The 14,708-nt window shown below is 46.7% G+C and overlaps 1 protein-coding gene across 1 annotated transcript in view; it reads right to left on the reverse strand.

Annotated features, from left to right (window-relative positions):
* IPP (intracisternal A particle-promoted polypeptide) overlaps positions 1-14,708 on the reverse strand; it is a 365,647-nt gene that overhangs the window by 93,487 nt on the left and 257,452 nt on the right. The window contains exon 5 of the mRNA XM_069642391.1: positions 7,393-7,560. Coding sequence (XP_069498492.1) covers positions 7,393-7,560 — 168 coding nt within the window. The remainder of the gene's footprint in view (positions 1-7,392; positions 7,561-14,708) is intronic.

The following is a 14,708-nucleotide window of genomic DNA, read 5'->3' on the forward strand; positions in this document are numbered from 1 at the left end:
AGGAGAAGAGGAGAGTGAAGACAGGATGTCTTGAGTTTTGGTTGTGAAGTGGGAGGCCAAAGCCATGCAGAGGGCTTGGGAAGGAAGAGGAGAAGTAGAGACTGCAGTAGGATTAGCAAGTTCCTCGCAGACAGTGTAAAGCTCTGCTGTGTGGCTGGTGGCCCCAGAGATGCAGGTTTGAATGTGGGCCCGCTTCTTGGACCGGATGGAGAGTCTGGAATGCTTCGAAGCAGGCAGCAGGCAGGATGTGTGCGAAGCCGACCACGTCCGTTCTGCCACTCTGTACTTGCTTTTCAGCTAGGCTAGGTCGGAATCATACCAACTGTTGCACTTGGAGGCAGGCTTCATGCAGCTCCTTATGGCAGTGGCAAGTATGTCACGGATGTTGAAAATGGAGAGGTGGAGGTTAGCAAGGACAGAGTCAGAGTGAGAGTCAATAGCATGGGTGGAGGGGGGGATAAAAGAGGCGGTAAAGGCACTACTGACACACGCTTCATCGGTCGGATGACTGACAAGGAGGCACGCAGTGTAAGAGAGGGTTAGCTGGGGAGCTCCAGATGAGAGGAGAGGAGAAAACGATCAGACCAAGAGAGGGGAACTGAGAGAGGGAGAGAGAGACGGAGAGAGGGAGAGAGAGACAGGGAGAGGGAGAGAGAGACGGGGAGAGGGAGAGAGAGACGGGGAGAGGAAAAGAGAGACGGGGAGAGGAAAAGAGACGGGGAGAGGGGGAGTGAGAAGGAGAGAGGGGCAGGGAGAGAGGGAGAGAGAGAAACGGGGAGAGGAGAGGGGGAGAGAGATGGGGAGAGGGAGAGAGAGAGGGAGAGAGAGACGGGGAGAGGGAGAGAGAGACGGGGAGAGGGAGAGGGAGAGAGAGACAGGGAGAGGGAGAGGTCAGCTGAGATGAGCCCATCAAAAGTGTGCCTGGCTGAATGAGTAGGACCAGAGAGAAGAATGGTGACGGAGAAAGAGTCACAGAGGTTGCGGAAAGGAAAGGCTGCATCAGGAGAGTCAAAATTAATATTGAAGACTCCGAGGAGGAGCAGCATAGAGGTAGAAGTTAGGAGAGAAGAGTTGAGGTCAGAAGAGGTGCTCCTGTAACTTTTATGTTACAGTGACTAACAAACCTAAATGGCTGGTGGCAGTGGATACTTTTTCTACCTTTTTGTGCCGATTACAGTAGGTCGATTTCTCAGCTGCAGTACAGGACCCATGGATGATCATTTTCTTAAAATGGCCCCCGTCTTCTTTTTTTGCTATTTTTCTTTTGTAAGTTCCTTCTGGGCTCTCCTATTATTCCATGTGGGAGTCGGTTATTTGCAAGTTTTCTTTGGAGTGCTTCTCCTGAGAAGCCGGTCCAGGGTCCAGTATGTCTTACAAAGCAGGAAGTGGGGGAGGGTCCCAAAACGTTCACTGTCCTTTGTCTGTAGATTTGCCTGACTGAAACCACTTTCAACTAAACTAGTGGCTGGCCGTCTTACAGGACAGCCCATCCCAAAGTGATTGACAGCTCCATAGGAGTGAATGAATGTGTTCCAGCATATAAAGCGAGGATTTTTGGACAACAGGCAGAGTCGACCACTGGAACTGGAAATCCGAAGTAGAAGACGAGCAGAAGTGCCAGCAGCACCTTCAACAACTGCAGAAGTACTGGTGAAGCCCGGCAGCTGTCTTGATCCAGTTTTCAACTCGATAGGGAAGCTCTGCCAAGGACAACATTTTCCTTTTCCTTTGGGCTGGTGGGAACAATCAGCCTCAAGACCTTCTTCAATTTGGGCCATCCCCCCTGCTAGGGAGATTTATCATTTGTATGCTTCATCCCCTCCCCTAGTGAGACCGCCAGCTTCTGGACCATTTTTCTTTAAATCCTGAATGAGTGGAGCCTTTTTCCACTCAGTTATTCTTGTGGGCTCTGTCTGCTCCATAGCTCTTAAAAGGCATCTGTATGTTTTTGCTTTTTAAGATTATTTTTCTATAGCCTCAAGTATCTGTCCCAAAACTATATAGTCTGAGAGATTGGCACAAACCACCTTAAGTGGAGTGCCAAAGGGATACCTAGTGTGTCGGCGTTGCCTTGTAGAACTCACTAAAAATTACAAAAGTCGTTAAAAAGGAGTGTTCGCCGGTGCAAAAAGTAATGCAATTTTATTCAGGGTCCCAGTCGCAGCTGAGACAGCAAATTCGTACAGATTACTAAACAGATTAGCATTTGCGATTGTAAGACATGATAAATAGCATTTGCGATTGTAAGACATGAAAAAATTCCCCACACAAGTTTAATTGTATCTTGCACTTTGAACCCATATATAAAACATATATTGCAAGCATAATTGGGTTCGCGAACCTTCCCACACAGCCCTCAATTATCCCCTGTGATGTCACAATCCATCCCCAATTCACACAACACAAAAGTATGTCAATTAAACATTTTAGGCGACCAGCAGAATTTTAATAATCTGCCCTGGTCACCTCTTCCTGATTCACATGAGAACGGCTGCCCACCATGTCACCATCAGAGTCTGAGCCACGGACATAGTGCTGCACAAAATGTTGCATATTGGGGACACTTTAACCCTTTTCCAAGGGAATACATTTTATGGGGAGATTTGAAACTGCAGTGGTTCTTGCCAGCCCACTAGAAAAATCGCATTTCATAATTGACTTTGAATTATAAAATGGTCATGTATTCATTCTTCGCTGGGGAAACCTGGGAGATCTAATCCGTTGACCACGAAAAATACCACTCATTGTGTACTTCTCTTAACGCTGGCCAGGGATTGCACACTCAACTACTTAATCAGCTTCAGCGGCCTTTGAGCAAACAAAATGCTTCCACACGTTTAAGCAGAAGCAATCTTTTTAGGGCCTATTTACTGAGTTTCATTGTGCCACTATGCACGATTATACTTACCTATGCCCCAGCATTTAGGGATTAGTTTTATTAAGCCTTTGATTTCCCATGCATCAGAAAGAGCCCCTTCCCCTTTTACAGTGCTTCTCTCTCAGCTGATTAGTGCATTCCACCCTACCGTGCTGAACTTGCATTTTTATTACACTAGTATCCCCCTTCTCTTTTGTACCACAGGCTATGTCCATAGCCACAGTAGTGCACAATAGGGGCACCCTAGTACCAACTTGGAGCCTCCCTTCATTTTCCCCCATTACTAGCGTGGTTGTTCTTGGTTAGGCCTTCTTGTAACATTCTGGGAGGGGGGGGGGGGGGGAGTCCGTGTGTGTGTTTTGCCTTTGGCAGGAACCCTTGTGTGTCCCCGCCTAGGCTCCACAGTGTCTAGGCAGGTAGGAAGTGGGGGAGGAGTTTACCACCCCCCTGTCCTTTGTCTGCCAGAGTGCCTGAACACGTCCAGCTCCCACAGGGGTTCTGGCTGTCCTGATTGGACAGCCAAATGCCCCTTTCTGTAAAATTCTGAGAGAGATTGCAAAGGAGCGTGTGCTGGAACTGTATAAAAAGGTAAGGCTTCTGGAGTGAAAAGCAAGTCGACCACTGGAAGCTGAAGTAACCGAAGACGACCAGATATGCCTGCAGACCGTGAAGCGACCACTGCTGCCCTGACCCCTTTTTCTGTGCGACGTAGGAGCTCCGAAGAGGCCGACTCCTTCCCTTTGGCTGGTGGGAATAACCAGTCCCAAGACGAACTCTGAATTGAGCAATCTGCCGAGGTCCTAGTTGTTTCCAGAGCTGCAGAACCCCAATACCAGGAGACCTGCTGCCCATTTCCCGTGCATCGTTGTGGAAAGGCTGAATCCATCCAAATCTTTGCTGAACCCGTAAGGACACTAGAGATCTGTCCCAACTCGCCCAGACCCACTCATCAGAGCGTCGGACTGCCGAAAGCGAAGAAGTTTGACCGGGCGATCCGCGTCCTTTGTTGGTGCTGCAGAAAAGGCGCCACATCCCAGAGTAAACCAAGAAGTTGTTCAAAGTTGGTCATCAGGTCCTCCCTCGAGACTGCTGCTGAGAGATCCCATCCATTGTCCTGCCTTCAGTCATCAGACCAGGGAATCCGGAGGTCTTGTCCAGAGCTGCAACATCGCGGAGCATCCAGCATGGACATTTTCTCCTAACCTAAGGTACTGTGGGTAAAAAGGTATTGCTTACCTGATTCCAGAAAGTCGCTCCAGAGCGTTGGAGTGCACTTAGAGCTGTCCCGGGCAACCCCCTCTTACCTCCGACTCAAGCCTCTGCTTGTGTCCCTTCATCGAGTCCTTAATAGGTTCTCCATCGTTAGTTGGGAACTTGATGCTACTATAACACTAGAGACTTGAGGAAATCCACAGGAGCTCTTTGTATTCTGCTGTTTGTCAAGACTTTGAGCCCTCCCCGAACTGCCTTTAGCTAGGGTTGTGTTTGTGGACTTAAAAGACTTGCTGTGCGAAGAAACCCTCTCTAGAGCCTTGAACCAGAATAGTGTTACTCTAACTAACCGTGTTTGCAGAGTAAATGACTTACCATAAAACTGCTAAGAACCGCATGTGTGTGTAATTACCAATAATACAACAGCATTGTCTGTTCCCTATTCTAACGTTGCAACAAATGAAACGGCAAACAAACACAAAAGTGAAAGTGTCCTTTTAGTATATTCTTAAGTATTCTGAAGTGATCTAGTTTAAACGTATAAGGTATTTAAAGTGATTCTGGTGTAAATATAATAAATATAAAATGTTATATAAATTATAAATGTTTCTTTGATGTGCATATCTAAATAGGTTCAGTGTACTTAAGATGAGTCTGACTGCTCTGCCACTCTACCATGGTCCTGAGTTAGTACAGACTGATACGAAGAGTTGGAGATCTACAAACCACTGAGATAGCTTACTAAAGTCTTACTGTCAGTAGGACTTTAGGAAAACTCCCCTAACATCTCCCGATGGCCTACGACTTTTCCGGGCTGCAAAACACCAATACCCGGGGGAACCTGGACCCTATTCGAGTGCATCGTCTTACAACCAACGAATCTCGCTGAAATTTCGCAGGCACTCTTGTGGACCTCCAGAAGATGCAATTCTTCTCAAAACGTCTCCTGAGCAGAGTTCAGGATGAAGACACAGAGGAGAATCTGACCAGCGATATCCGTTGCCTCTCGGCGTAAGAAAAAAGCACCAAAACCACAAAACAGCCGCTGGAGTGAGCTGAATCCTTTGCTGCGGACCCTTTTTCTCGAGTTCTCCCACAGAAGTCCACTGAAGGTCCCCCCGTTTCGTCACCACGACCAAGAAGCAGGAAACCAGGTCTTCAAAACTTCATCAGGAAGGCTACCAGCTACATTTTAACTTCACTCTTCAGGTAATGTGGGGCTTGGGTTACATTTACCTTAGGCCATTTCCGATGCTCCTTTGTTTTGGGAGTGCTGTTTTCCACATTTGGGAGTTGACAACTACACTGTGCAGGTCTTACAACCTGTATACCTACAGGAAGGCTCCCCCTGAGCTCCTGTGCTTTCTACATTAACAACTGACTGGTTACTTTTCTCTGAAGATTTTCATCAGAACTCCTGCTGTCCATTTGACTGTGACTTTGCTAGTTTCCCAAATGTCGATCTTCTTGATCCAACTGGCATTGGCAATGGGTGTTCCTCCACAACCTGTACTGTGAACACTTTTCTAGTTAGGAAACAGACTGCCTACATTCCTCTTGGAGAGTGTTACATTGTTACTTACCAGTTTCTAGCTGTGTTCTGTCTAACCATTACTTCCCCTTCAAACTGAATTTTGCAAAGGTGAAACATGCAAGTGCTTTTACTGACCTTAACTGAAGTCACTTTGTGTGCTGGATATTAACAGTATATGAAATGTTACTCACCTGCATAATTGTTCCTTTTCCAATCTAATAACTCCATTTATAACTGAATGTTATTAGTAGTTGCTGCATTTTAAATTTGCTTGTGTGCCTTTTTTATATATAAATATATTTTAATATATTTATAATTAGGTATTAATATGTAATATATTTGAATATATTTAATTTAAGGCCGGGAGGATAGCTCAGGGGCAATGTGTTTGTCTTGGAAGCAAGACAACGCATAGTAACATAGGTTTAAATCATGGTCCCGCGCTTTGAAATTGGTCTTTGGTATTAAGCGTGGAACGAAAGAACAATTATAATAACTAAGTGTTTCCTTGGATCTGTGCATGTGTTGATTTCATTGTACTGCTCCTCAGCTCACATTCCTCCCTCCTAAAATGAGCCTGACTGCTCAGCCAATTGTGCAGTGCAGGCCTCTACTAAGAGTTAGGACCCGAACACCAAGAGGTAAATCCTAAAGTTGGACATTAGAAAACCTTACCTAACAGTTAGGCACTGCTTAGCAACGCAGAACAGGTTGTGATTCTGGGAAAATAACCATCTCTCTGTGCATAACAGTCTGACATGTAAAACATAAGAATTTCTATTATTGTCCCAATTACATGTTGATACTACCCCCTCCCCCACCATCACATTTATGCAATCTGAACTCAGAGTGCATAAAACAAACTATTCTAAGTGCAGACTGTCAGGTGCGAGATGTTCCTGTTATAAGTGTTCTATATACAGCGCTTGCCACTTCTTGTAGCCAGGTCTGTACTATGACAAATATATAAAGTAAATAAAGCAGCGGCCAAAACTGAAACACCAATGTTTTGCTTTCTGCAACTCGTGACTTTAGCAAACAGAAAAAGGACATTTACAATGCAGGCAAAGTGTAGATTTAGTGCAAAGAAGCGGCCACAGAAATGCTTAAAGGAGTATATACTAGTGCACAACGGGAGAGGCCAGTGCACAGGCATAGCAGGGAAATTGTGCAAATGCTTGGGAAGAAGGGGTTGCACATACTAGGGATGGAGGCAGGGTAGCACATAAGCTTGTGTGGAGGACGGAGCACATAGACAACGCACAGGATCAGGCTGTGATCCACCCATAGCGACAAACAAAAACCTCAACAGGGCACACAAACATAGGTGGGGACGGGCAGAGTCCATATGAGCAAAACAAAGGTCAGCTCAGCGAGACAGAGAAACTAACCCGGCTCAGAAATCCCCAAAGCGCACAGACAGCAGTACACAATCAGGCTCTGGGCACCTTAAGTATTCTGGTATTTGCAATGATCTGTTAAGTTTTAATCATTTGTTCTATTCTCCCTATCTCCAGCAAACAAACCCTTCCAAACAGACTGAGTTGTTAATCCAGTTTAAAAAAACATCCTTACAACAAGGAAACAAATATTTACTGTCACAAAAATGTCTGCTATGGAAACTTTTGTAAGCCTGGATTTCTTACCATCTGCAATAGCGGTAGCAGCTATTCTCACATTTGCAAAAAGGAATAACATTAGGGAACAGTTTGCGGAATCATTTTTGCAGGGCTAAGGGCCATGCCTTGCTTCTTTGCATACTTTTTACCTCCAATGACATAGATGAGCCCTTCTAGTGATGCCACGCCCAGCCCGCTGCGCGCCTGGTGGAGAGACGACACAGTAGTCCAATACTGGCTGAAGGTGTCGAAGCGTTCGACACAGCTCAGGGCCCTGCTGTCACTCCAGCGGCCACCCTGCAGCCGAGTGTACCCACCTGGGAAGAGGAAAATAATTATCAGACCAAAACTCACAGCAAAAACATGCACAAGAAAATCAGATGGTCCGCCTCCCAAAGACCTACAAGAATATCAATGGGTTCCCAAGGGACAAGATCAACGCACGAATACCAAAAATCGACAAAACATTACATGGTTTGAATCCCAAAGAGAACAGGAGCTCTAGTGTCCGTGAACTCAACCCACAAGAACATTGATCTGCTCCACTCCCAACAATCGGCCAGAAATGATTAGCCATCACATTTTTCCTAAGGATCTAGAAAAGAGACCATGCTTCTCAGGAGAGCATGGACTACTGAAGTCCTACAGGAAATGGTGAATTTTCATATTTAACAGATGCATGTCTTTACTTGCCCCTGCATTCACTTAGCCATATATTGACTTAGGCCATTTACTTCTCCATAACTTGACTTTGTTTTTCACTTTCCCTCACAATGTGAAGTTGTAGGCGAAGTAAGGCATAAAGAAGAAAATGTATGACAAACTAAATGTCTGCCAAGTGAAGGTAGACTCAGTAAGTGTAGCAGAAGGTTTGTAGGCAAAGTAAAGGAGGGACACCATTTTAACAATAGCTTAAATGCAAGACAGAGTTATGAAAGTGTCATTCGGGGGCGTGGCCAGTGTCCATTCTGTAAGGACGTGCCTGAAGTGAGCTCCTGCCTGGAAACTACCTTTTCAGCAGTGCTTTATTTTAAGTTACTGAACTGCTACTCAATAAATTGTAGCTACACTAGTGTCCCGTGAGTTTTTGAGATGTTTCTGGTCATAATTAGAGCCACGGAGGTCAAGACAGAGTGTGGCTCGGTGAAGACTGAAGATTCTAAAATGGCACAATCTGGTGAGAGCCTGACTGCCCATGGCTCGGTGCAGTGCTTCTATCCTTCACTGGAGCTGCAGTAAAGCTGGCGGACGAGCGCTGTGCCTGCTGTGACGGTGTCCTCCCTGGAGTGCATCAGGGCAGGAAGATCTGCCGAGGGAGTTTGCAGAGGGCTCCCTGGAGAAATAGGCCGGGCACGGAGGAGTCGCACGCCTGGGCTGGGCGGGAGAGCCCCTGGGACTGCTAACATGCTGCAGCGTGAGCCCCACTGGAACGTGCACGCCACAGAGCTTGTGCTTTTCCCCACAGGGCTTCTGACTAAAATGAAGCCTGTCGCATCGAGGTGCAAGACCGGCAATGTCATATGGTTGGAGGCAGGATATGTGCGTGGGCACTCTGCTGGGCTCACTGCACTATTGGAGCCTGTGTTTTGGCAGAAGGAGACACGGACACATGTTGAGGAGGCAGCTTTGCTGCAGGAGCCTGCTAGGGTTGCCGACCCCACTCTTGCCATCAGGGGAGAGCCTGCATTTAATATCACACCGTGGAACTGGTGATTACAAGACATGTATAGGGTGTGTGGATTGACATTGGGCAATAGGCACAATGAAACGTGCCTTGTGAAAGTAACCTGCTGAAGGCTGCCTGAACTGGAGATATTCCGAGTAGAATTGCTGGCACCATCCCTCATATTGCTGTTTTTCATGGACGGACACGGACTGGCTGCTCCTGAAGATAGTATTTGCAGTTCATGAAGTCTCAGGGTTCCCTTATCCAAGATTTCAACGCAGCAACTTGTACTGGTTTCAATCTTGCAAAGTTCAACACAAATCTAGGTCCACTCGACCCTCCTACTGGATTGCATTACCAGTTCACTCACTTCTTGGTTTATTTCACAATGTCTTTGGCTTTCACAATTCAGGGCTCCCTGGTCCAGGCGCAGTTGTCAGACCACACGGTCCACCCATCACAGGTCACGCAACCAGGAACCAGGCCACCCAGGTTCTTCTGCATTTGCCCCTGTGTACAGATTCACATTCACTTAGCTTCTCTTTGTTGGCCTCTTGGCGTTTTGTGTAGGTTCACACTTTCCTGGCTTCCCCTGGTTAGCCTCTTGGCTTTGCCATTATGTGCCACACATCTTATACCAGTCTTTGGCCTTGCCAAACTGTATCCATTCATAAATTTCACATTAAGATGCTTTTATGTATTCCTCCCACCTTTCTTTTGCACTTTTTCATACTTGTGCTCTTTTTTCATAAGCTTCTTCCAAATGGGCACTTTCCCTTTTGGCTTTCATCAGCTATTTGCTTTTGCCCATAAAGTTTCATTCAATTTGATATTTAATATAATTCATATGGCACTTTGTTCCTCATGCGTAGCCCCTTATGAGCACCCCACCTCTAAGTGCCATTCCTTTCAACTCACTGGTACTTAGGCATTCGGCTACTCTGCTTCCAGTCGGCTTCACAGGCTGGAGGACCGGTCTCTGCGAGCCCCGCTCGTTTTCAGGGTGCTTCCTGACAAACGCTGGTGGTGCCGCTTCTGCGCCACGGACGCATACAGCGTCCTCTGTTCCTTCTTCTGCTTCCAGTCGGCTTCACAGGCTGGCGGGCCGGTTTCTGCAAGCCCCGCTCACTCTCTGGGTGCTTCCTTTCTCACACACACACTGGCGGCTCTGCTTTTGCTCCACGATGTGGATAGCGTCCTCTTCGCTCTTTCCCTCGACCACGGCTCACACACCTGTGGAAGGCAAATGGCCTGCCGCTCTGGGCTCCACAGGATCTCTGGGACACCTTCCGGTATCCTGGCTTCTCCTCCGGGCCCACCATGGTGGCCTCCTCACAAGAAGGGTCCCCTGCTGGTCTCTCCCACACAGGCTTTCCTGTTGCTCTCTTTCCTGCTCATTTGGTTTCTCTTTATACACCTGCAACCACTTGACAGTTTGCAGGTGTGGATTCTCAATTGGGCTTGACTGACTGTAGTTAAAGGGACATGCCTGACCTTTAAAGCACTCTACAGGCATCTTTGTCATCGCAGTACTAGAGTGGTGAAATGAGGTTTTGGTGTTCACCACTCCTAGTTGCCTCTTCCTCGTCCCAGTACTGTAGGGGGTAAAATGTGGGAAAAAGAGGGGAGAGGTTTTACAATAGCCTATAAAGGCTAGAGGAGGGTTAGGTGGGTCTTCAATAGGAAAAGGGGGATACAATGTCTCGCCTGTGGGCACCTCACTCCCAATCCCCATGGACCCTCCACCCAGGTGATCCTCCCTTGCTTCTCCACCCCCAGGGTCAGGATCCAAATGTGATGGCCTTTCCCTGGCCACCTTGGAAGATGACCCAAGGAGAGTAGATGCGAGGACACCCTCTGGATTCTCACAATAAGGATGGGTTTTTTCGAGAATAGGGGGACCTGGTGTAGGTTCATCCCAAAGGGCAGTTTTTACAGTACCTCAAACCTGTGAAGGTGGCAAAAAGAAAGTGGGCGAAATGGCGAGAGGAACTGGAACCCGTTGCACTGTTATCATTGATGTATGAACTGGAGGATGGATTGCGCACGGTGTCTCGGTTGTAAGAATGTAAGAGGCTGAAAGAGCGCTGGGAAGTGGATTTGGGTCAGAAGGTCACAGATTTTCAATGGGAGAATGCATTGCTGTTGGTTAAGAAAATTTCATGTAACGCAAAGTTTCGGCTTCTGCAACTAAATGTAGTACATCGTACCTATATTAAACAGTCGCATAGCCAAGTTTGCTCCTGAAATGGCATACATCTGCCCATGGTGGGGGGGCCAATGATGCAGACTTTAGTCACATGTTCTGCCAGTGCCCGCTAGTGAGCGTCTTCTGGCACCAGATAAAGTTGGCCTGTATTGGCGCTGGTGTCACGAGATATCAATGAGACCCAATAGATTGCTTACTGGGTGCCTATCCCATGCCAGGCGAATACAGACACGTGATTAGAGTTATGGACCTGGCATGTATCTTTGCCAAGAAGCAAATAGCTAGGTCCTGGAAGCTGAAGGAGGGGCCACAATACTGTTCATGGCGCATGCATTTTGAGTTATGGAGCACTGCAGAGACTGCTGCCTGGTACAGGGCCATGAGAGAAGGCATTCGTGAACCTACAGAGAATATTGAGGCATGGAACACACTCATCCTTGCAATGTTCTGCTCATCAGATAAGCCCCTGTGAACAGTTGATTGTGGCTCCCTTCAAAGTATGGTTCTGATCAACTCTTTGATAATGAGAGATGATTGTGTTAAACCATGGACGGCATTTGTTTGAACTGAGCAGTAATCACCCCTCCCCCCCATGTTGTTCCCCAGGGAGGCGATCCCCACTGTTTGTGTACTTTTCTCCTCTGACTCATGAATAGAGGATTTTGACCCAAGAGGCCTTGTTTTCTTGTATGGTGTTTCTTTTTTTTGGTTGTGGTTGTATTCTGTTTGGTGCTGTATGTTTTCTAAGTACTGTATTTGATATTTTGGAATGTGACTTTTGCTGTGATTATGAATTGTGATAATACTGCTGATGAACAGATAAAAAAAATGTATTTAAAGAAATGAAAGTGTCATTCCTCAGCAGAGGTTAATGAGAGAGCACTTGTAACATTAGAACCTGAAAAAAGAGGGCCCGTCTTCCTCTATTATAATGTGTCTCACTGCGAAGAGGTAAGAACAGAAGTTGAAAAAGACCACTTGAGAGTTTACATTGGAGGGGAGCACTGCCATTATGACATAGGTATTGTAGGAAAATTTGCAGAGGTGGCAGCTATGGAATAGCATGGGGGTTGTGACGAATCCCAAGATGTCGCCCCTTCTCCCCTAGGGGAGGGCCCTTCCTATGAGACCAGGGCGGTGCCCAATATTCTCCCTGTGGATGGTGCACCATGGGAGGATCACATGGGGAAGGGAAACCCCTATGGGATGAGGGATGACAATAAGGGAGACGGCAGTATGGTCCCACTACACCCCAACTTCCCTCCCATGTATCCCTGTAGGATAGGAAATATCACTACCCCAGGAAACACAGAGACAAGGGAGAATAGAGATTACATGGAGTACTATCACACTGCGATGAGGAAGAAGTGCAGAGCGATGTGGAGTGTACCGCAAAACAAAGGTGAGCGGACTAGTCCCTTTTGTACATCCAAGTTTGAGCACAACATATAAATTGAAGGAGGACTGTGAAGAGAGCCAGAGACCCTCCCAGGAGGAAGCAGGAAATCAGAATTCCGCTGGAGGAGCCAAGACTCAGAGTGCCGCAAATGAGACGCTTGCCCGTTGGCAGATGCATCCCTCACACGTCTGCCGTGGTCGGGGCACGGAGACAGGCAAACATCTGCGCAACCAGCCAGACAAGAAGGCCGCAGCATGTGGTGAAGCCGAGACATGCAGCCCAGAAGCAGAGAATTGCTGCAGAGCCGCAACAGTCCCTGGAACAAGCAGAAGATGGACACGAAGCCAGGAAGCATCTGCAGACAACCAAAACCCATCGGTAAGCAACACAAAAGTCTGAGAAGTCAGGACAGTTGGCGGGAGACCTGAAAGAAGGGAGATACACGACGGAGTGCTGTGGGTCCCTTATCAAGTTATGTGCCTCCAAGGGAATCTTCAGTCACAGTACCTTACAGGCTAGTATACCAGGTTGATGGAAACTAATGATAATTAAGTGTGAGACTGGGACTCGCACCCACAAAGATAATCAAGGCCTCCAAGAAGATCATCATCGTCACAGTACCTGGCAGACTAGTATACCAGGTGGACTAAAAACTCAGAGACAAACAGGTGTGAGTCTGGGACCCACAACCAAAGAGGCAACCCGGATCATCATAGTCACAGTACCTGTTATGATAGTACATCAGCGGGACAACAACCAATGATAAACAAGTGTGAGTCTGGGACTCACAACTACAATAGAAACCCAACAGCAAGTGATTACCATGGTCACTATCTTTGGTGAAGAAATAGTTCAATTAAAAACACATCTGTGGAACCTTTTGAAGAGAGAGAGAAGCACAATACCTCCTCTTCATTGAAAACTCTACAGCATCCTAAAAGCAGAAGAACCAGGGGAGAGGGAGTCATCCCCCTCGGGTATAACGTCAGACACCGAGAAGAAGCCAAGAGGTATTTCCTATGAGAGTAGTGCACAGAAAGAAGCAAAGGAACAAGGGAAGGGGGAGGGAGTTATCCCCTATGGTATTGCGGTGGACCCAAGAAGTAGAGAAACCAGGGGAAGGGAGGCATCCTCTCTGGTAACGATTGGACATTAAAAAGACCAGGGTAAGGGAAGACATCCCGTCTGGCAAAGATACAGGAACTCAGGGAAAGTTCTGCAGTCCAGAAGAAGGAGATCCACATTTTGGACGCAATAGAGACCATCTTTAGTTGCCTTTATAGTGTTAGGGTCAGAGGTAGGCTTTGGCAAAACGGTGGTCATTAATGCTTTTGGGACATCTTGATGGATTCCTAAGACTTAGTTGCTGCAGGAGAACCCCTCAGAGTTGAGGAAAGATATGTTTCTACATTTTTCTGTTAACAGTAAAGGTCTATAGCAACCACAATGCCATCTTTGTGTCCGATACTTCTGCACCCTTACAGGGTACAGGGGTGTTTCCCCTCAGAAGGTATGTAGGCTGCAGACAGAAGGTGGGTCAAAAAAACAAATTTGGGGCAAAAGGACAGCAATTAAAGCAAATGAGCAAATGATTTGGGAAATTAAGTGAAGTGCTAGTTACAGGAATGCAATGGTCTGGAAGATGTATTCAAACACGTTTGTGCTCCTGCATACATCCTCAACAAGACTGGCTGATATTATTGTTCAAACTTGCCAAGAACATTACCTATGTTGCAAGGTCTAGGACGAATTGAGCTCGTTCTAGATGGTCATGGGAACGCTAACTAGTTTTCAACGCAGAGGGGGTCTCTGACGACAAGATCAGGCACTGCTTCCCAGGAAGAATTGTTGCTAGTGCTCAAACTATCATTTTACACCAACAGCACCATTAGATAATCTACTCTCCAGCCAACCCCAATGGAAGAAGGTAGTTCTCAAATGACCATAAACAATTAAACTGAATAACAACAAGTAAGTTTTATTAATTTATGTACAAACGTTCAAGTGGCAGAATCGCATATCTAATTCTTCAATATTTTTCTCAAAACAGTAGTGACTCTTGCTGTTGAGAGAATGGGTCCTGGTCCCATCAGGGTGATGTTCATTTACCAGCCCAGAACTCGCAATGCAGCAGCCAATCCATTTGTATCAATATTCCACAGTAACAATATGATGCCCAATGAATGTCATT

The sequence above is a fragment of the Ambystoma mexicanum genome, chromosome 1q, assembly GCF_040938575.1.
Source record: "Ambystoma mexicanum isolate Mex_15411 chromosome 1q, UKY_AmexF1_1, whole genome shotgun sequence".
NCBI lineage: Eukaryota > Metazoa > Chordata > Amphibia > Caudata > Ambystomatidae > Ambystoma > Ambystoma mexicanum.